General features: G+C 43.5%; 1 protein-coding gene across 2 annotated transcripts in view; it reads right to left on the reverse strand.

Annotated features, from left to right (window-relative positions):
• gria4b (glutamate receptor, ionotropic, AMPA 4b) overlaps positions 1-24,292 on the reverse strand; it is a gene marked incomplete at both ends in the record, with an annotated part of 207,734 nt that overhangs the window by 72,445 nt on the left and 110,997 nt on the right. For both annotated transcript variants that reach the window (XM_084075047.1, XM_084075048.1), the window contains 3 exons: positions 664-822; positions 4,318-4,371; positions 10,653-10,837. In XM_084075047.1, coding sequence (XP_083931173.1) covers positions 664-822; positions 4,318-4,371; positions 10,653-10,837 — 398 coding nt within the window. The remainder of the gene's footprint in view (positions 1-663; positions 823-4,317; positions 4,372-10,652; positions 10,838-24,292) is intronic.

Below are 24,292 nucleotides of genomic sequence, written 5' to 3' on the forward strand. Positions count from 1 at the left end.
TGCCGCGCATTATTTATTTTGGGTGCGCATGCGCACCAGTTATGTGCACCCCTGTCTATAACTATAACTATATACACTATACACACTATAGGAGCTCGGCAATGACCTGGCATCTGTCTACATAACATGTTATATGAGTTACATTTTAGCCTAGGCATAATCCTGCAAGGTCATCAAGGGTTAAAGTACCAAAAGTAGAAAGTACTCATTATGCTCATTACAGTACTCAGTATGCAGAATGTCCCATTTCACAAGTTTTCAAATGTTTAAAATGTATGGAAATCATTTGAAAATAGCCGATCTACAAGCTCACAATGTGCATTAGGGCTGAAGTGGTTAATGTATGTTTTGTAATAATAATCTAAATCTACAAAGTAACTAGTAGCTAAAGTTTTCAAACATTTGTAGTGGATAAAAGTACAATATTGGCCTCTGAGACGTAATGGAGTACAAGTAAAAGTACTGAAAATTGGAAATACTCTAGTAAAGTAGAAATACCCCAAAAAAATGACTTAAGTAAATGTACTTAATTACTTTACAGCACTGGTTCTAAGACACATAAATTAGGCCAATCAGAGAGTCACACAGACACGCACGCACACACACACACACACACACACACACACACACACACACACACACACACACAGTAGTAATAGGTACCTTGGGCGGTGTGTCAGAACCAGGGTATTCCCTCTGGTCCAGTTTGTTCCAGCGCTGCATCAGCTTGATGACCATGGGGTTACTGAAGTCCACCAGCTGGAAGCCCGTTACGTTGGCCCCCCCGTGCATGAAGCGCTCCAGGTTGATGTCCTTAAAGCCCTGAGGGAGGAGGGGGGGGGGGGGGGAGATAGTTAACCACTTAAAAGGATTCCTGGCTAATACGCCTTATATACATTAAAGCAGTGGTTCTCAAACTTTTTCATGTCAAGGACTAAGATTCGCGGAGCGAAAAAGCGTCTTTTATTTATTCGGACCGAGACCGAATTTTGCGTATATTCGCATAATCGCAGGTGTGTAATGACCTTTAGTCTTGGTCAACACATTTAACACACAGGGGGAAAAGCAGAAAATAGCCGATCAGTGAAAGCTTTCCCCACAACAACAGAAAACACACAGACACTAGTATGGAGCCCTGTGGGACTCCGGTCAACCACAGAGTGCTCTACATACTGTATGCTTGTTATTTCAGCACCATGGACAGCTCTACATACTGTATGTGTGTTATTTCAGCACCATGGACAGCTCTACATACTGTATGTGTGTTATTTCAGCACCATGGACAGCTCTACATACTGTATGCGTGTTATTTCAGCACCATGGACAGCTCTACATACTGTATGTTTGTTATTTCAGCACCATGGACAGCTCTACATAATGTATGTTTGTTATTTCAGCACCATGGACAGCTCTACATAATGTATGTCTGTTATTTCAGCACCATGGACAGCTCTACATAATGTATGTTTGTTATTTCAGCACCATGGACAGCTCTACATAATGTATGTTTGTTATTTCAGCACCATGGACAGCTCTACATACTGTATGTCTGTTATTTCAGCACCATGGACAGCTCTACATAATGTATGTTTGTTATTTCAGCACCATGGACAGCTCTACATACTGTATGTGTGTTATTTCAGCACCATGGACAGCTCTACATACTGTATGTCTGTTATTTCAGCACCATGGACAGCTCTACATACTGTATGTCTGTTATTTCAGCACCATGGACAGCTCTACATACTGTATGTCTGTTATTTCAGCACCATGGACAGCTCTACATACTGTATGTGTGTTATTTCAGCACCATGGACAGCTCTATATACTGTATGTGTGTTATTTCAGCACCATGGACAGCTCTACATACTGTAAGTGTGTTATTTCAGCACCATGGACAGCTCTACATACTGTATGTGTGTTATTTCAGCACCATGGACAGCTCTACATACTGTATGTGTGTTATTTCAGGACCATGGACAGCTCTACATACTGTATGTGTGTTATTTCAGCACCATGGACAGCTCTACATACTGTAAGCTTGTTATTTCAGCACCATGGACAGCTCTACATAATGTATGTCTGCCATACTTGTGTTGTGTGCATCACTGTGTCGTAGAACAGTGGTTCTCAAGCTTTTCTGGATCAGGGGCCCACCTGGAAATCTCAAGTTTTGCGGCCCACCCATCTGACCAATTAACACGGCAGCCAGTTAACCCTTTAAGACCTGAGGCCGTTCTTACAAATGTTTTCTAAATCCTAACAGTTTTTTGAAAAAAAAATCTAAAACGTTTTTTTTTCTTTCTCCAAGATTTTTCAAAAATAGCAGATCTACAAGCTCATAGCGCGGCACTCGGTGCCGCGCTATGAGCTTGTATGAGCGGCACCGAGTGCCGCGCTATGAGCTTGTATATCTGCTATTTTTGAATAGCCAAAGAAATCTAAAGTGACACAGATGCGTGATGTGACACATTGGGAGCTTTTACAGCTGCTACTTTAGAACATATACATACACAAAGAAGTGGAAATTAAGCCAAATAGTGATCTTCACGAATCAACACACCTTTTACAAATGTTTAACCACACTAGGGCTGTCAACTTTCCTCAGACATGATATTAGAATATTGGTCTTAAAAATTGGCAGATATTCAAATATATTCGAATATTATTATTATACTTTTTTTTTTTGTAAAAAAAAAAAAGAAAAAAAATGTTGACAGAAACAATACAAAAAACAATGTATCGAGTGCTTGGATCCAATAAAACATATATTGTGTTTGTTTTTATAACTTGATACATTGTTTTTTGTATTGTCCCTGTCAAATAGACATTAAAAACATATTCTAATATTCATTTTCATATTCAAATATACATATTTTCTCCATATTCGAAGGAATATTCGTTATTCGAATATTAATTCACCGGCCCTAAACCACACAGTGAATGAATGTGTTACGGACGCGGTCAAACCAAACTTTAATTCTGCCCAATGCTTTTCAAAGGGAACAGAGCCAGGATTTTTTCTTTACTTTAAACGTTCCGTTTCCATTAAAAAGCATTTGGCAGAAACCACCACGGCGCCGCATAAGCAGAATGAAAATTGGGTGTGACTGCACCCTGACTACTAAAGCACTGAACAGCAGAACAGCAGAAAGTTAACCCATTGAGACCTGAAGCCGATTCTACTTGTCTCCTAAATCTCAACAGTATTCTGAAAAATGTATGTTTCTATATCAGTGATGCTCAATCTTTGGACCCCCAAAAATGATATGTATTTGGCCGCGTACCCCCATCAAAATATTTTGTTCCAGGGACCGCCCAGAAGCAAAGATTTAAAGAGTTAAAAACGGTTCGCTTTAAAAAATATATATATTCAAAGATTTGCACACATTTTCACGATTTTTCAAAAATAGCAGATCTACAAGCTCGTAGCGCGGCACTCGGCAATCTAAAAATGACACAGTTCCAGGTCTTTCTGGGATAAACTCTCTCTGTGAGTGTATGTTAACCTCAAATTTTCCGCACAAAATAGAAAGTCCTGGGTAGTGAAAAAAGAAAACAAAAAAACAACAACATAATGTAAAATCTTTGCTCAAAGCACTGCAATGTTTTCTACTATGTGTGTTCCTGTGGGACAACGTCATACAACTGTGTATTAAGACAAGACCAGGAAGGAAAGAAAGAAAGAAGCTTGATTTATAGTTAGTTGAATGCTGGTGTTGCATGCCGTAAATCAGTGGTTCTCAAACTTTTTCATGTCAAGGACCCCCAAATTGACACTTATTAGCCCGCGGACCCCCATTTGAAAAGATAAGCCAGGGACCCCCAATAAGAGAAGCTTTTTATGGCTCTCTAGCAGTGATTCTCAACCATTTTAATTTCAAGGACCCCCAGTTTAACATGAATTAGGCTACCGACCCCCATTTAATGGCATTTCTATCTCTGGGACCCCAATTCACATTGTAAAACCAATGTTAATGTAACTCTGAGAGTGTACAAATGGAACCAAATGGACCCGTTAGGGTCCATTTGGTTCCATTTGTACACTCTCAGAGTTACAGACCCATAAGGGTCCATTTGGTTCCTGTCCATCATTTAGCTGGGGACCCCCTGGAACCCCCTCAAGTACCCCTAGGGGTCCCCGGACCCCACTTTGAGAACCAATGCCGTAAATAGCAGATCTACAAGCTCACGACGCGTCACATTCGTGACGCGTCGTGAGCTTGTAGATCTGCTATTTACTGAACACAACACCGGCTCAAAACGAAGCATTTATCAGGCTGAGAAAAGACACAAACAAACAAACAGGTTTCTCACCAGGTTGGCCATGATGTAATGGTAACCCTTCACATGTTTACCCACACTGACGATCTGGAGGAGGAAACACACACACACACACACACACACACACACACACACACACACACACACACACACACACACACACACACACACACACACACACACACACACACACACAGCGTGTCAGAGCATCAGTAATGGTGGGGGGGGGGGGCCGTCAGCGCGGCGAGGCGAGGCGTGTCCAAACAAATGAACGGGCGGTCCAATCAATGTCCACCGCAATGAGTAAACACCCTGCTGATATGACAGTCTGACTACACACACACACACACACACACACACACACACACACGACACGTTGAACACACACACACACACACACCCACGCACGCAGGCACGCAGGCACACACACACACACACACAGCCACAACACGCTGAACACACACACACACACACACACACACACAGCCACGACACGCTGAACACACAACACACACACACACACACACACAGCCACGACACGCTGAACACACACACACACACACACACACACACACACACACACACGACACGCTGAACACACACACACACCCACCCACCCACCCACCCACCCACCCACCCACACACACACACACACACACACACACACACACACACACACACACACACACACACACACACACACACACACACACACACACACGACACGTTGAACACACACACACACACACACCCACGCACGCAGGCACGCAGGCACACACACACACACACACAGCCACAACACGCTGAACACACACACACACACACACACACACACAGCCACGACACGCTGAACACACAACACACACACACACACACACACAGCCACGACACGCTGAACACACACACACACACACACACACACACACACGACACGCTGAACACACACACACACACCCACCCACCCACCCACCCACCCACCCACACACACACACACACACACACACACACACACACACACACACACACACACACACACACACACACACACACACACACACACACACACACACACACACACACACACACACACACACACACACACACACACACACACACACACACACACACACATGATGATCTCCATGATGAAGTGACTGTGAAAGCAGACATCTGCCACAGAGCCCCGTCGGGGGAAGGAAATAAAAACATGTAAATCCTGTTTCACGTTTTGACTCAACGGCCTTTACATCTTCTCCCCTGCAGTGGACCTGGAAAGCAGCAGGGGGCGCTAGCAGCTGTTACAACTAATAGTAAAGGTTTGGGTTCAAATTTAAATTCAGGACAACAGGAAATGTTAATAATGTGTGTGTGTGTGTGTGTGTGTGTGTGTGTGTGTAAACAATAAATATGTTATTTTATCATTTGGAAACGTGAACAACCCCGCTCTAATGTTCATATCATCACTATGCATTACATTTCATATTTAATAGTAGAAAGGGTTGAATGAAAGAAGAAATAGATCTGGTTTTGAATGCTAGACATTTACAATGTACATTTATATAAATTAGGACAATATTACACCATGTCAGTACAGTACACAGTATGTAAAACGATCATGATGTCATCATTATTCTTCGTACCCAGACATCAGCAGTTAGTAGTTTCAAAAAAAAAAATGCACAGCTGCCTTTATAAACTCTTATAAATACTTATTATACAACAGGTAGTTCCGACCAAGCAATCTGATTGGCTGAAATAGCTATCTAGCCGTGCTTCAAACCAGCATCATAGCACGGGCCTAATCACATTAATAAATCACTCCGCACTGAGTCCGCACCTGATTAGACCACATATGGCACAGCTGTGCTGTGGAGTCAAGCTGTCCCACGGTAGGAAAACAAACAGACAGTAGCCTGACCCACCGCCGCCACTGGAGAACAAACAGCTATGCAAAATGGACTATGTTGTTAATTTTGACTTATTTGGTGGACTTACGGTTGATCAATGGTAAGAAGGTTATAAATATCCTCCTGTATAAAGTAAAACTACTCCCATTTCGTTAACAGTCCAGTGTATGTTATACTTTATCGTACAAAGGTATCGCACGGCGAAAATAGCCGATCTGTCAGCTTGTAGATCAGTTATTTTGGCCACGTGACACGGTCGTACGCCGGAGCATATAGCCTACTGGAATTCATTCCACTGCGCAAGCATTGATAGCTCAGCTGTGTTGATGAGACGGTGCCTCAAACTCAAAGCGCTGCTACAGGGACTATTTAATGTCTCTCAGTCAAAAACTCTTCTCTTTACAGGGAAACGGACAATAGCGAAACATTTTTATGATTAATTGCCCCACAATATCAATACATTTGGATGTGTTTTGTTGGTAACTGTTGTATAATCGCAATATTACACTCGAGGGTGTGCTTTACCTTACATTATTGGCACTTCAGTGATGCGCGCGGAACTCGGCTTCGCCTCGTTCCTGACCGCATTAAAAATATATATTTATTCAAAGATTTGCACACATTTTCACGATTTAAAAAAAATAGCAGATCTACAAGCTCATAGCGCGGCACTTGGTGCCGCGCTATGAGCTTGTAGATCTGCTATTTTTGAATAGCCAAAGAAATCTAAAATGACACAGATACTTTCCCGGATTGAATGTGTTTCAGCTATAACGAGGCTAAGTTTGAACTTAGTGTGAGGTGATGTGAGCCCAGCTGGTCACTTTGCAAATGCAGTGTGAACAGTCGGGCCAAAAGATGGGATTTGACTGGATTTGAGCGCAGGCTAAACAGAGCCTTTATAGAACATGGTCTGGTATCGTCACTGTCTGTCGCGGTGGAAAACTTAAGTTTTACAAAAAGAAAAAAAACATAAGAAAGTTGAACTATATGGAGATACAAGGTTTCCTCTGGAACCACAGAGATGACATCATGTTACTGCAGAGAGAGCAGATATAATATGACAGTTGGGACACATTCTGTACCGTACAGAACCGACATGATTTATGTTCCGCCGTGCTGCGTTTGACCGGCATTTAAACAACGTGTGTGTGTGTGTGTGTGTGTGTGTGTGTGTGTGTGTGTGTGTGTGTGTGTGTGTGTGTGCAGTACGGTGACAGCACGCAGGGCCACCGCGGTGCCACCGTGTGACACTATTTATTATTTCTCTGTGTGAGATGTGCTGCTGTTTGCATCCATGGTCTGGCATGATGGAGGAGACACGCTGCCGCAGGGCACGCACACACACACACACACACACACACACACACACACACACACACACACACACACACACACACACACACACACACACACACACACACACACACACACACACACACACACAAACACACAAACACACACACACACACACACGCGCGTACAAATACAATACAACATACAAATGGCACGCGGTGCCGCGCTATGAGCTTGTATATCTGCTATTTTTGAATAGCCAAAGAAATGTTAAAATGACACAGATGCGTTCCCGGTCTTAATGGGTTAAGTTCAGTTAATAGGAGACCAATCTTAACGAGAGCAAAACCCATATTTAAAACATTCTCTTTTGAACCTTATGGATCAACAGTAATTAACACTGTGAGAGTTTATATTATTATTTGATATTGAGTGGCTACTCGTAGCATGGCTAATCCTGGTTAGCAGCAACTGGGCTGTGGAGTGCCTGATGTACGAGGCTACGGGTGAACGTCTGGTGTACAGCGGGACGGACCTGCTACAGCTACGGGAGGGCAAGATACCACCACCGCCGAACCTGCTAACCTGTGTCCCCAGGGAACTGATGCGGCAGGAGCTACTGCGGCAACCCGGACGGGCCAGGAGAAGAGGAAGGAAAGGCGGCGTCAGACAGCGGGCTAGGAGAGCGGCTAAGCTGCCGCTACCAGCCATACTGCTGTGCAATGCTCGGTCGCTAAGGAGGAAAATGGGCGAACTACGGACACAACTTAAGGTCAGCTATGAATACCGTGAATCGGGGCTATTAGTGTTCACAGAAACATGGTTCCATGAGGGGGTATCAGATAGCCTCGTAGAAATTGAAGGATTCACGCTAATACGGTCTGACAGAGGGGCGGCTAGCTCTGGAAAGCTAACAGGGGGGGGCCTCTGTGTTTACATCAGAGACAGCTGGTGCAGTAACGTCGCAATCAGGGACAACATCTGCAATACCGACCTCGAACTGTTATGCATCACACTACGACCATACTACCTACCTAGGGAGATTTCTAACATCTTTGTATGTGTCGTGTATGTCCCACCAGATGCTAAGGCCACCAGAGCAGCCAGTCGGATTGCGGACTGTGTGCACCGGCACCTCCAGGACAAGCCTGATGCAACCATGCTTGTTTTGGGGGACCTGAACCATTGCAAGCTGGAGACATTCCTGCCGGGATTCGAACAGTATGTGAAATGCAAAACAAGGAAGGATAAAATCCTAGACAAATGTTATGGGAACATAAAAGGGGCCTATGTAGCGAGGGCCAGGCCTCCACTAGGTACCACCGATGACAAAAATGTACGCATGTCCGACCATAACACTGTCCATCTTATTCCAAAATACCGGTCTGTATTCAAATCCAGTAAGCCGGTTAAGAAGACAGTGCATATGTGTTCTACAGACGTCACTGAGGAGCTGAAAGGATGCTTCCTGTGTACTGACTGGGACACTTTCTTTGAGGATGCAGATATTGACACGGCTACGGAGGCTATTACAGCCTATATTTCTTTTTGTGTTGATTTAATTGTGCCACAGAAAACTATAACGAAATATCAGAATAATAAACCGTATCTAACGAAGGAGATCAAAGAGTGTATTCGGAGGAAAAATGTGGCCTTCAGATCGGGGAACACAGCAGCCCTGAAGGCTGCACAAAAGGAGCTGAGCATTGAAATGAGCGTGGCAAGGAGGAAATTCAGAGAGCGCGCAGAACAAGACTTGGCCAATTTAAACACAAAAAGACTCTGGGACTCCATTAGAGAGATGACCAATATGAAATCAGAAAGGAAGCCCGTATTTGCTCTAGATGAGGGGGCTAGAGCTAATGAGCTCAATGATTTTTTTATGAGGTTCGAATGTGATACTTCCCAGGGTTGTCATGATGTTATAAATGGACTGAACTGTGATGCTATTAATGACAGGATGGTGATAGATCAGGATACAGTGTGTAGAGTGTTCAAGAACATACAGACTAATAATAATATGCCCATATATGGTAACATCAGCTGCTTATGCATGTCATTAGTATGTATGTTATTAATATGTATACGCCCATATTAGGTAGCATCACCTGCATGTCATTAATATGTATATGCCCATATATGGTAGCATCACCTGAATGTCATTAATATGTATATGCCCATGTTAGGTAGCATCACCTGCATGTCATTAATATGTATATGCCCATATATGGTAGCATCACCTGAATGTCATTAATATGTATATGCCCATATATGGTAGCATCACCTGAATGTCATTAATTGCGACCGTAGGTCGCATTTACTATAGAAACCTGCTCCAGGTGTCCGTCCGTCACGTCACTCCGTCACACACGTCCCGTCACACTTTTGCCCTGCTCATATCTCCGCACCCGTTGCCCCGATCCATGCCAGATTTTGCACACACACTCCTTACCTGCCAAACTACACCCTCCAAGGACCCCCGGAGCTCCAGGGACCCCCAGCTGCCTCGGGGACCCCCAAGTGTAAAAAATGAGCACATGTGGACTAATTACCAAATGACCACCCCAACGGGGCTGCTCACGGGGCATTCCCGGGGACCACCCACTCCTGGTGCTCCAGAACGGATGCAAAAGTGGTGGCGCCCCCAGTGGAGGACCCCCTGCCACTGCAGCTCACATAAAATGCCGTAACTCGGGCTAGGAGCGTCCGGGAGAGCCGCGGCCGGTACCTATTCGTCCGCCAAGGCAACGCGGACACCCCACCCCTAATTTCTCACATGGCCCTCTTCTAGCGCCACCTTCAGGCCGCTTTTCACAACACATTTTTGCCCACTACTCCTACAGTTTTGCCCCTAAAAACACGCAAATTGCTACACACTACACAGTATGTCTACACTCATGTCATCAACATGCCTGCCACCACATTTCTTAGACCACCAAACAAAACTATACATTGCCCACACAACTAGGAACCAATCGCCGTTACAGCCCTCTTCTGTATACATGTGACCTACGGTCGCTTATCTCCCGATTAGGGAGTCTTACTGGTATGTATATGCCCATGTTAGGTAGCATCACCTGAATGTCATTAATATGTATACGCCCATATTAGGTAGCATCACCTGCATGTCATTAATATGTATATGCCCATATATGGTAGCATCACCTGCTCCAGCATGTTGGTGAGCCTCTCGGCCTCCAGGTCGATGACAAACTTCTTCTCCTGCCGTCGGTCCAGGTCCTCCAGCAGACGGCGGTAGTTAGCGTCGTTGAAGTTCTCCACACATATGGCGCTGACCTGCCAGTTGTTCTGACCTGCCTTCTCCATGATGGCCTGCAGGATGGCATATCCTGGAGAGAGACAAGATGACAGAGTTGTAAGACCTCTGGACGATGGATATATAGAGTTATAAGACCTCTGGACGATGGATATATAGAGTTATAAGACCTCTGGACGATGGATATGCAAGGGATAATGCATGGGGAGGTAGTCATTATTGAAATTTAAAGCCCGACAGGGCGATTAACCACCGAGGCGCAGCCGAGGTGGTTAATCGCCCTGATTATTACACGGCTACTTAATAAATACATAAATACATTTACCCAAAAGTAACAACAAAACGAAGTATTTCCTTGCTTACGGCAATGAAAGTATTCCATAAGTATTGGGCTGGGCGGACAAGTTCGCCTCGCAAAAACAAATGACGAAATGGAAAAAAACTCGCCCCAAAACACACTCGCCCCCCATTCTATTTACTGCCGATTTGCCTGTAATACCGCCGGATTTGCCCCGGGGCGACTGTGTTTTGGGGCGAGCGTTTTGGTATTCCCCCGTTGTTGTGCCACGATAAACAAGGAAGTGCAGTGGATCAAATAGAAAGACTTCTCGTTATTGCATCGTCTATTTCCCACTTCAAATGTTTTCAAAAACATTCTTGAGAGCAACGTTTAGTTGTAAATGACATTGTTTGTTTGTTTACATGGCTGTCATGTTGGATAAAGCATATAACCAAGCAGCACAGGTTGACATGAGCAGGTGTTCTGAGTCTCTGATTACACAGCGGTCCGTTATAGAGCTCATCGGTCATTATCCAGAAATAATGACCGATGACTGACCAATCAGAATCGAGCATTCAACCAAGCCGTGTAATAAATAGAGTTATAAGACCTCTGCAGGATAGCATAACCTATAGACCAGTGGTTCTCAAACTTTTTCATGTAAAGGACCCCCAAATAGACACTTATTACCCCACGGACCCCCATTTGAAAAGATAAGCCAGGGACCCCAATAAGAGAAGGTTTTTATGGCTCTCTAGCAGTGATTCTCAACCATTTTAATGTCAAGGACCCCCAGTTTGACATGTATTAGGCTACGGACCCCCATTTAATGCCATTTATACCTCTGGGACCCCAATTTATATTGTAAAATCAATGTTAATTTAACTCTGAGAGTGTACAAATGGAACCAAATGGACCCTTACAGGTCTTTAACTCTGAGAGTGAACAAATGGAACCAAATGGAGCCGTTAGGGTCCATTTGGTTCCATTTTTACACTCTCAGAGTTACAGAACCATGCGGGTTCATTTGGTTCCTATCCATCATTTAGCTGGGGACCCCCTGGAACCCCCTCAAGTACCCCTAGGGGTCCCCGGACCCCACTTTGAGAACCAATGCTATAGACGCGCCTTCAACGTCTCAGTGATAAGAACCAGTAGGTGCGCGCTAGAGATGCGTGGATGGGGTTTATCGTTATACCCAAATCCGCAGATACATGTTCATTATCCACCCGCCATGCAACCGCGTTAATCATATCATCCTATTTGTAGATCCGCATCAAATCATTGTCTCCGCCAGGAGACTACGTTTTCGTTCTCGTCCTTCCGTGTGTCCGCCAAGCTAACATTGGTCAAGCTTCACGTGACACGAGACGCATGATGAAACAGAGGCCTATAAACAGGTGTGTCACTTCAAAAGATCATTTATATCTTTTGAAGTGAGGTAAGACAGGATTAATCAGGAACAGTACTGGCGGAGGAGACCTGTGCTCCGAGGAGCACATTTTCTAGTTATTATTTTCCTGACGTTAGTTTTCTTATAAACAATGTTACTCACCACTGTCTGTCGCGATGTAGTAATAATAATAATAATAATAATAATAATAATAATAATAATAATAATAATAATAATAATAAACTTTATTTGTATAGCACCTTTCATGACATGAAATGCAGCGCAAAGTGATTTACAGAGCAAGAATACAATTACAGTTACAACCAATTTAACAATAAAGCAAACAAAGATAAAACTAGAAAATGTGCTCCTCGGAGCACAGGTCTCCGCCAGTACTGTGACACAGGAGTATGCATCCAATACGAATTGAATATCCATGTTTGCTTGCCAGGTTTTCAGGATTTTTATATTGTAGTAATTGATCCAACGTTCTGCTGGTTGACGTTTTAGTATGATCTTTTTTCCAGACTTCACGACTGATATTGCCCATTGGTAATCTTCTTGGTCGACACACGCATCTTGCAGCAAGTCTTTCGGTGAGATATCCTCAGGATTGTCTTTATTAAACATGGAGGTAGCCATTGTTTAGAAACGTGTGGCTTGCTTCAAGGGGTCTTTGCTCCGCCATTTCTCAGCCATTTCGTGATTATTCCTGTCTTACCTCACTTTGAAAGAGACACAGACTCTTTCAAAGTGACACATCTATTTATAGGCCGCTATACGTCATGCGTCTCACTAGCCAATCAGAGCACACTCTTTCAACGTATTGTCACGTGTCACGTGAGGCTTGACCAATGTTAGCTTGGCCGAGGGGGGGGGCGGAAGTGAAAACATAGTCTCCTGGTGAGACAATAAAATAAAACTAGAAAAAGTGCTCCTCGGAGCACAACTCTCCGCCAGAAGACTTGTGTTGGTTCGAAGGTCGCGAAGGTCGCTATCCCTCTTGTATATGTAAGTGTCCTATGCATCCTGTCTGGGTAAGTGTCCTCTTCCGTTCATTCTGTGTAAGTGTCCTATCCCTCCTGTCCTATCCGTCCTGTCTATGTAAGTGTCATATCCCTCCTGTCTATATAAGTGTCCTATCTGTCCTATCTGTCCAATAAGACAGATAGGAACAATTGGACCGCGACTACTTGACTACTTCCGGTTCGAAGGTCTGGGAGTGAGCTAGTGGCCGGATTTTCGGTATTGGAATCTGGCTTATCACAGTGACACATGTATTTATAGGTCGCTATCCCTCTTGTATATGTAAGTGTCCTATCCAACCTGTCTGGGTAAGTGTCCTCTTCCGTTCTGTCTGTGTGAGTGTCCTATCCCTCCTGTCTGTATAAGTGTCCTATGTCATATCCCTCCTGTCTATATAAATGTCCTATCTGTCCTATCTGCCAATTATGTATCAGCCATGCAGCCATTTCATGGTTCCCGTCTTACCTCACTCTGACAGTGGCGGAGACACTGTCAGAGTGATGCCATGTATATATAGGCCCGGTGGCGTCACTAGCCAATCAGATCACAGTATTTCACGTGTCACGTGAGGCTTGACCAATCGGTGTGTCATGTTTAGAAAGTGAAAACGCAGTGATAACAATACTCTCCTGGCGGAGAGTAATAATAAGATAAAAGCAAAAGCATAAAACAACATTAAAATAGGCAATACAGTGAGGACTTAAAAATCAACCAAAGAATCAGCTAAAAGCAAGAGTGAAGAAATAGGTCTTGAGCTGTGCTGATTGTATATAGTGACTGTATATACAATCCATATCTATGGTAACAACACGACAGAGTTTCATTAATTTGACTTTGTAAACCCCTCCTCCAGTGGCTGTCATCAGAACGGAGTGAGCGCTGTGATCACGGCACCAGAGCCTCTGCTCTTGCTCGCCAGTGGCGTGCACAGACATTTTGAGGGGCAGGTGCTCAAGTAAATTATCCTTTTTTTTTTGTTGACTTGGTCTGCTCTTTTTTTCCCTCTACACCTATACATCTTTGCCAAAAATAGCCGATCTACAAGCCCACAACGCCTCGCAGCGCGAGGCGTTGTGAGCTTGTAGATCGTCTATTTTCGGCTAAAGTTCTCCTCAGAAAAGGGATGCTAGGTTTCGAGTGGTTATGGTAAAAAGAAAAATCATATCACATAAAGATTTGGCGGACCCCCTGTAGTAACTCTGAGGAGCCCCTAGGGGTCCCGGACCCCCTGTTGAAGACCCCTGCTGTAAACTGAAAAGAAATTAAAAAAAATAAAAAATGTTTTTTTTCATTTTTTCAAAAGGGCACTTCTGGTCAAGAGGGCAAAGGGCAGGTGCTCTAGCGCCACCTAGAGTATATCTGTGCACGTCCCTGGTGAGCGCTCTATGATCACGGCACCATAGCCTGCTCTTGCTCGCGCAGCCGCAGCCAGTCAAGCCTAATCTATGCTCCGTCCCGCAAAGGGTGTTGCGCGCAGAGAACGGCCGAGAATAGCAGAACCTCCCAAGCTCACAACGGTCGCATCCATGACGCGGTTGCAGGGTCAGCTGTTCTGTATAAAAAAATCTTTTGAAAATAGCAGATCTACAAGCTCACAACGTGTCGCATAGGGACACGTTGTGAGCATGTAGATCTGCTATTTTCCGAATGGCCGAAACATATATGGGCTAATGTATGTTTTGTGATAATAATCTAACATCTACAAAGTAACTAGTAACTAGTAATTAGTATTCAAATAATTGTAGAGGAGTAGAAGTACAATATTTGCCTCTGAGATGTAGTGGAGTAGAAGTAAAAGTACTGAAAATTGGAAACACTCCGGTAAAGTAAAAGAATACCTCAAAATTGTAATACAGTACTTGAGTAAATGTACTCAGTTACTTTCCACCGCTGTGCGTGTGAGTGTGTGAGTGTGTGTGAGAGAGTGTGCGTATGTGTGTGTGTGTGTGTGTGTGTGTGTGTGTGTGTGTGTGTGTGTGTGTGTGTGTGTGTGTGTGTGTGTGTGTGTGTGTGCGTGCGTGCGTGCGTGCGTGCGCGTAAAGACAAGACGTGTGTCAGATAAACCAGGGTACAGCTATGAGGGAGGTCTGTTCTCCTCCAGGAGCAGATGTCTCCTCTTTAAATGTCCCTCCTGTTGGACACCCCCTCCCCCCCCCCCGCCCCGCCCCAAACTCCCCCAGCAGGCTCCCTGAGCTCCCAATTAGTGGATTAACCTGCACCGTGGCAACCTGCCTAAACCCCCCCCCCCCCCCCCCCCCCCCCCCCCCACCCTCACACCTGTGCTCCCCATTAGAGGCATGTTGTCGGTCTGTGCCACTGGGACTGAGCCACACACACACACACACACACACACACACACACACACACACACGAACACACCTAACACACTCTGGCATGTGCACACGCATACACAAGCACACAGACATGCACCACGAGCCTGTCTGTGTGAGTCAAGAACATGCCTGAACACACTCTCACACACACACACACACACACACACACACACACACACACACACACACACACACACACACACACACACACACACACACACACACACACACACACACAGTACTGCGGGTGACAGATGGTGGTCCATGTGTCACTAAAGGGACAGTGACACTAAACCACATGAAGCTACAGTGACACCAGAGTTGATCTTGACAACACATTTAGATTGTGTTTCAGTCACTCAGTCTATTTTCATAGTCATGTACTCATTGTCATAGCTTTAGTCCAGTGGTTCTCAAACTTTTTCATGTCAAGGACCCCCAAATTGACATTTATTAGCCCGCGGACCCCCATTTGAAAAGATATGCCAAGGACCCCCATAAGAGAAGATTTGTTACGGCTCTAGCAATGGTCTTTCAACCATTTTATTTTCTTGGACCCCAGTTTGACATGCATTAGAGGCTACGGACCCCCATTTAATGGCATTTATACCTCTGGGACCCCAATTCACATTGTAAAACCAATGTTAATGTAACTCTGAGAGTGTACAAATGGAACAAAATGGACCCGTTAGGGTCCATTTGGTTCCATTTGTACACTCTCAGAGTTACAGACCCATAAGGGCCCATTTGGTTCCTAACTACCATTTAGCTGGGGACCCCCTGGAACTCCCTCAAGGACCCCTGGGGGTCTCCGGACCCCACTTTGAGAACCAACGGCTTAGTCATCTGAAATGTTTTCGTTTTAGTCTAGTTTTAGTCAACTAAATATACAGTTGATTTAGTCAAGTAAAACAGGGGTTTTCAACTGATTTTGACCCAGGGACCACCATCCTGACCAAGAGCAACCCGGGGACCACCATCCTGACTAAGAGCAACCTGGGGACCACCACTATTGTGCGTGGTGGGTCCATCATATAGACCCACACCACTTTTTTTCCCCAATATTCGATATTCCGATATTGTCCAACTCCTAATTTCCGATACCGATACAGTATATGCAGGCTTTTTCACCAAAAGTTGAATTGTCAGGAAACAACGTCACATATCTATAATGAAATAAAATAGCTATAATATGAATATAATATCCAATAACATACAGTGATTGTGTTTGTTGCCAGCGTGCCAACCGGTCTGCCCGCCTCAGCCCTGAGAGCAGTGGCGTGCACAGACATTTTGAGGGGCAGGTGCTCGAGTAAATTATACTTTTTCGTTTACTTGGTCTGCTCTTTTTTCCCTTTACAGCTACTGTATACCTTTTTGCCAAAAATAGCAGATCTACAAGCCCACAACGCTTCGCAGCGCGAGGCGTTGTGGGTTTGTAGATCTGCTATTTTTTGTCCCCAACGAATAAAATCCCCAAAAAAAGAAAAATCCCCAACGAATGCTATTGGTTGGATAGCTTGTCAATCAAATCATCCCGCCCCTCCTGGAGCATAGCTTACTTTATCATCAATTTTAGAATAAATGGGACCATCATTTAGCAAAACACATATCATGATGAGTGAAAGGAGACTTTAAACTAGTGACTGGAAGAATATAGTATTTATGACAATTTGTATTAAGGTAAGAAAACCTAGTCTCAAGTTTGTCAAAAAAAACATCCGCTTACAATGAGAGAATATTCTTTCTGACACCTGCAGCCACCTACTGGCCATTTATATGAACTGTCTCTCTTCCATATCGGCCTCATTGTAAATATGTCAGGCTGACCTCTTGTTCTCAACATGGCAGGCGCACGGGAAGTACTTAATAGCCAGGGGGGCTGAGCGTCGGGGGAATCCGCGTGACGAATCATTTTCCGACCCGAAACCGAAAAAACGTTTTTTCGGTTTCGGGTCAAAAAATGTGCGGGTTTGGGTGGGTTTTGGCACTTTTTTTCCTTTACTTTATTTCGGTTTTAGGGTTAGGGTTAGGTTAGGGTTACGTTATTTAATTCTCGTTCTCATAAATAAAATCTAAAAATCTAAAAATTAGAAAAAAAGAAAAAAAATCCCTTCCCATCACCAGGGGGGCTGCAGCCCCCGTAGCCCCCCCCCCTTCCCGCGCCACTGCAACATGGGGTGTAGGGTCCCCCCCAGGAGACCAAACGGACCTTTAGGGGTCTGTAACAGGACTATACAAACTAGCTGTGAGGGAATGTGTCAAAAATCATGTAACGGCTAGCGCAGGTGTTTTAGGGATAAGGCTGGTGTCGCAACTTTAGCACGGGAACGCCCCTTGGGCCATGCTAAATCCCCACATCGTGGGTTTAGGATCTCTTGACTAAGATAGGGCCCTATGTGTGTACCCTTTATGCCCATATATGGATATATCTTTATATGTGTCTGTTTGTACCCTTTATGCCCATATATGGATATATCTTTATATGTGTCTGTGTGTACCCTTTATGCCCATATATGGAGATATCTTTATATGTGTCTGTTCCCTTTATGCCCATATATGGAGAAATCTTTAAATGTGTCTGTTCCCTTTATGCCCATATATGGAGATATCTTTAAATGTGTCTGTTCCCTTTATGCCCATATATGGAGATATCTTTATATGTGTCTGTTTGTACCCTTTATGCCCATATATGGATATATCTTTATATGTGTCTGTTTGTACCCTTTATGCCCATATATGGATATATCTTTATATGTGTCTGTTCCCTTTATGCCCATATATGGAGATATCTTTAAATGTGTCTGTTCCCTTTATGCCCATATATGGAGATATCTTTATATGTGTCTGTTCCCTTTATGCCCATATATGGAGATATCTTTAAATGTGTCTGTTCCCTTTATGCCCATATATGGAGATATCTTTAAATGTGTCTGTTTGTACCCTTTATGCCCATATATGGAGATTCCACCTCATATAAGAAATCAGTTTGTTGATTGTGGGTTGCTATGGCTACCTAATATTGATCAGTGTACTTGGAGCCCAGTCTGACATCACAGAACTCCTTATTTGGGCAAGGCCGACAGGGAACTCTGTGTGTGGGCGTGATAGTGACATCATAGTGACATCACAGTGATGATGTAAAGCTCCTGGTATAAAAGTAGATCCCACACTGAGAGAACACCATTCACCACCTTGTACCGACGCACCATCGCCTCCTACTGGACACCACCTGCTAGAAGAATCCTAGAACACCGCTTAACATTGGATTTGTAGCGTCATCGAACATATTCACTGGAAGAGTCACACTAGTAGATCACTGGTTGTGTTCTCTCTTACAAAGGAATTTATTTTGTTTTTATACTTTTATTCTCAGTGTGTAGAAATGGCGTCTGCCAGCATTCCCGTCTCTGAAGATCACTTCCTGTGTTCTATCTGTATGGATGTGTTCACTGATCCAATCACCACTCCATGTGGACACAACTACTGCAAAGCCTGTATCACACGTTACTGGGACATTAATGATGTGTGTAAGTGTCCACTGTGTAACAAAGCCTTCCATATGAGACCAGAATTCTCTGTTAATAAAGTTCTCTCAGTGATGGCCGATCAGATCAGGAGTCGCAAGTTGAAAGAAGAATATGAAGCAAAGACAGAGGCTGAAGTTCAGCAGATGATCCAGGAAAGACGACTGAAGATCCAGGATGTCCAACGCTCAGCAGAGCTCGGCAGGAAAGATGCAGATGCAGTCAAAGAAGACAGTGTTCAGGTCTTCACTGCTCTGATCAGCTGTATGGAGAGAAGTCAGGCTGAGCTCATTGACGTGATTGAAGAGAAGCAGAAAACAACAGAGAAACAGGCTGAAGGCTTCATTAATGAGCTGCAACAAGAAATCATTAAATTAGAGAAGAGAAGCTCTGAGCTGAAACAGCTCTCACACACTGAAGACCACCTCCACAACTTCAAAGCTAACAACACAGACTGGAGACCCACCAAGGACTGGACAGAGGTCAATGTTCATCAGCCTTCACATGTGGGGACAGTGAGGACAGCTGTGTCTCAGCTGGAGAAGACACTCAGTCAAGAGATGAAGAAGAAGCTGTGTGATGCTGAGCTGAGGAGGATCCAATATTGGAGGACTAAACGAATCCCACGGGGACTGCGAATGGACAAAGAGCCCACACTGGGCAGAAACAGTAAGACTTTTTGTAAGAAATGGTGTGAAGTTCTGAATAAGTGCTCGCTGGATCTAATGCTGTTAATAATCGAACACTGCAATGAGGAAATGACCACCACTCAGGTGGAAATCTCACAAGTGGAAAAGGACATCAAAACAAAGTTTGGTGCCCAACAACTGAAAGACATAGACCAACAGTGCAGTACTTTAATTGACACGTATCACAAGGAACTACTGGATTATAAACTGTACAAATATCGACGAGACACATTCGACTACAGAGACGATAAAGTATACAAGTGGCTGTCCGGTGGAGAGGCACGGAGACCATTCAGGACACAACAAGGAGCAACACACGGCGTTCCTTCCAGCGGCACGACTTCAGAAGAATCGGGAGCAGAAGACGCAGCCAACAGGCCGCGTTTTTTGGGACCGCGCCTAATAACAACAAGATCAAAAACAAAAGACCAACACGACGGGGAGGTAAGGGACACAAGCGGGCCAAAAGGACCACCAACCTAGAAGACGACTCCAACATAATCAACCTATCGGGTAGACATCTGAATCCTAATGAAATAACTGTCCTCTCTAAAGGTTTATCATTTGTACCGTCTAAAAAGGCGGATCCATTCACTACAAAAGTGGAACTTTTCAAATTTTTCAGATCGATTAAACTAAAAGCCTTCTTTTACAAGGACAGTAACATTGTCAACCCACCCCTTTCTCCCCAACTGGGGAGATCAGAAGAAATAAGAGACAGTCACGTGACGAAGACCTTTAAACCCAAGAGCACATTTGTTCCCCCTATGCTTAATGCTTCTGTGAACACTTTTTGTAGGTTGATTGACCAAGATGTATTTTCCTTACTTTCCCCCATAGAACCCATTAACCATTGTCATTCGAACTTGTCACCACAAGAAAGGCTAGCTTTGAAAGACTTATCCAGTGACCAATCTATTGTCATCCGTAGAGCGGATAAAGGAGGTGCTATTGTTCTACAAGACAGAGAGTCATATATTGTGGAAATAAATAGACAATTGAGCAATATTGAGTATTATAGTATGTTATCCTGTGATCCCACTATTCGTTTCTCTAAAGAAATTAAGAGTACACTAGACAAAGCTTTGTCTGACCAAATCATTTCCAAGGATGAATACAAATTCATGTTCAGAGAACACCCAGTACGCCCTATTTTATATACTTTGCCTAAAATACATAAGAGTTGTGAACCTCCGGTCCCCGGGCGCCCTATAGTGGCAGGTATAGGCTCTTTGACTGAACCGATTTCACAGTACATTGATTATCACATCAAAGATTTAGTGTTTAATTTGCCTTCTTATCTAAAAGACACGACTGACTTTTTAAACAAGTTAAAGTCCTTAGGAGATATCTCAGATTCTGAATATATATGCACCATGGACGTAACCAGCCTTTATACAAATGTACCTCATCAAGAAGGTTTAGAAGCCCTCAAATATTATATGGAGTCAAGAGTGACCCAGTCACCTCCTACAGACCTTATCATGAACTTGGCCAATGTGGTCCTTACAAAAAATTATTTCAATTTCGACAATGAGTTCTATCTCCAAAAACAAGGTGTTTCAATGGGTAGCCCATTCGCCCCAAATTATGCGAATTTGTTTATGGGTAAATTTGAAGAAGACTATGTGTATAAAGACAATCCCTTTAGTACTAAGTTAAAAGGCTGGTTTAGGTACATTGATGATATATTTTTTATTTTTTGTGGTACTTCTGAAATGTTGAAAGAGTTTACAGATTACATGAACTCAAGATTACCCTCCATTAAGTTCACTTTGGAAGCCAGTCAAGAAACTGTTAACTTCTTAGATGTATGTGTTAAAAAAACAAATAGAGGGATTCAGACAACAGTGTACCGTAAAAAGACTGATCGAAACAACTATCTTCATTTTTCTAGCTATCACCCTTCTAGTCTAAAAAGAGGGTTACCATATAGCCAAATGTTAAGACTTAAAAGAATCTGTAACAGTGAATCTGATTTTGATAGTCAGTCTACAGAAATGTGCAGTAGGTTTAGGGAAAGAGGTTATACCGAAAATATTTTAACTAATAGTAAGTCTAAAATCAAGCCCCTTGATAGAACCGGTCTCCTTGCTCCTAAATCTTCTTTTGCTTTAAACAGACAACCTATAGTTATGACAACTACATTTTCCCCTATCTCCCAACCCATTAAACAGGTGGTCAAAAAACACTGGCACATACTGTCCAGCGACCCAGTGGTAGGAAAAGCTTTTTCCACCCCCCCAACTTTTGCAAACAAGAGAGCAAACAATATAAGCGATAAACTAATAAAAAATGATGTGTATATTCAACCACAACACTTTTTATCTACTATACCCTCAGGGAATTTCCCATGTAAAGGTTGTATTAATTGTAATGCCATGATAACAGGAGACTCTTTCTCTCACCCTCATAATGGTAAAAAAATTAAAGTCAAAGGGAGAATTACATGTAAGACAAAATATGTAGTTTATCTTTTAAAATGCCCCTGCGGTTTTTGCTACGTGGGAAAGACCAAAAGAGAATTAAAAACCAGAATTACGGAGCACAAGAGTAATATTAGAAACAAAGACGAGAAGTCCCCTGTTGCCAGGCATTATAATATGGTTAAACATGACATATGTACACTAAGATTTCAAGGTTTAGAAGTGGTCAACCCACTGAGAAGAGGTGGGGACAGAGACCGGGTCCTATTACAAAGGGAGGCTTACTGGATCCATGCATTAAATACCGAGTTCCCTAAGGGACTGAATGAAGAGTTGTTATTGAATTGTTTTCTATGAAATGTTTTCTATGAATTGATGTTTCTGGTTGTGGAATCTGTGGAAACTTTAAGAATATTTTTACTAAACAAATACTATGTGTAATGCTTAATGTAAACACCAATAGTACTATGAATTGCAAGTGAATTGTATTCACCAATGAGAATCAGCTGTACACTATCGCATAGCTATATATGTCACATCCTGTTTGATGTATTCTAGTTTGAAACGCTGAGGAAGGCCGACGTGCCGAAACGCGTCCGTTTCTCCAGATAGACTGTCTGCTGCGGCTGTTCACCCTAAAAAAATAAACCAAGAATATAACTGAAGAGAGTGCGGATGTTCCTTTATTACATATTTTATCACGAATCTGCACCCAGTTAATCCAAAGAGACTACTCCTCAAGATCCCCTTGAGTTCGAGCACGCCTTCTCCTCACGGTAGTATCCGGATAGGAGAGTTGTCTTCACTGAGGAGGATCCAGCAATATGAGGTGGATGTAACTCTGGACCCTGATACAGCACATTGTAAACTCATCCTGTCTGAGGATGGAAAACAAGTGAGTGCAGGAACCGTAGGGAAGAATCTCCCTGACAACACAGAGAGATTCTTTAAATATATCAATGTCTTAGGAAAACAAAGCTTCTCCTCAGGAAGGTTTTACTATGAGGTTCAGGTTACAGGGAAGACTGAGTGGACTTTAGGAGTGGCCAGAGAGTCCATCAACAGGAAAGGTGCAACCACACTGAGTCCCAACAATGGTTACTGGACTATAGGGTTGTGTAATGGAAATGAGTACTGGGCTGATGCTGGCCCTTCTGTCCTCCTCCCTGTAAGAGAAGAGGTCCGGAAAGTGGGAGTGTTTGTGGATTATGAGGAGGGTCTGGTCTCCTTTTATGATGTGGAGACCAGAGCTCATCTCTACTCTTTCACTGGCTGCACCTTCACTGAGAAACTCTTTCCATTCTTCAGTCCATGTAATAATGATGGTGGTAGAAACTCTGCTCCTCTGATCATCTCTCCTGTCAGGTCGGTGGGAACATGTTCAAATAAGAGAAGGAAGAGAAAGCATCTGTAGCCTCCAATAAATAATAATACTAATGGTAGAAACTCTGATCCTCTGATCATCTCTCCTATAAAAAATGTGAAACATTTACCATTAACAATCTGGGAGGGTTCACAATTAAGGACCACCAGGAAAAAATAAAAAAACAGGAGCACCAATATGTAATCAATGTTTTACATTCATAAAATCAATAATATATAACCATGTGGTTTACACATAACATGAAATGATGAAAGTAGTTGAAAATGCATGCTAGGGCCACCACTATGCAATAACATGCTGGGGCCAGGATTTAAAATGCATGCTAGGGCCTCCACTATGCAATAACATGCTGGGGCCAATATTTAAAACATAGTGTCCCCACACTCTGTTCCTCATCCATCCATCCATCCATCCAACTCTTCAATGAGAGGTATCAAACATCTCCAGATGAGGACCCTCTGCATCAGGCC

This window comes from Gymnoscopelus microlampas (assembly GCF_963454915.1).
Source record: "Gymnoscopelus microlampas genome assembly, chromosome: 12".
Classification (NCBI taxonomy): domain Eukaryota; kingdom Metazoa; phylum Chordata; class Actinopteri; order Myctophiformes; family Myctophidae; genus Gymnoscopelus; species Gymnoscopelus microlampas.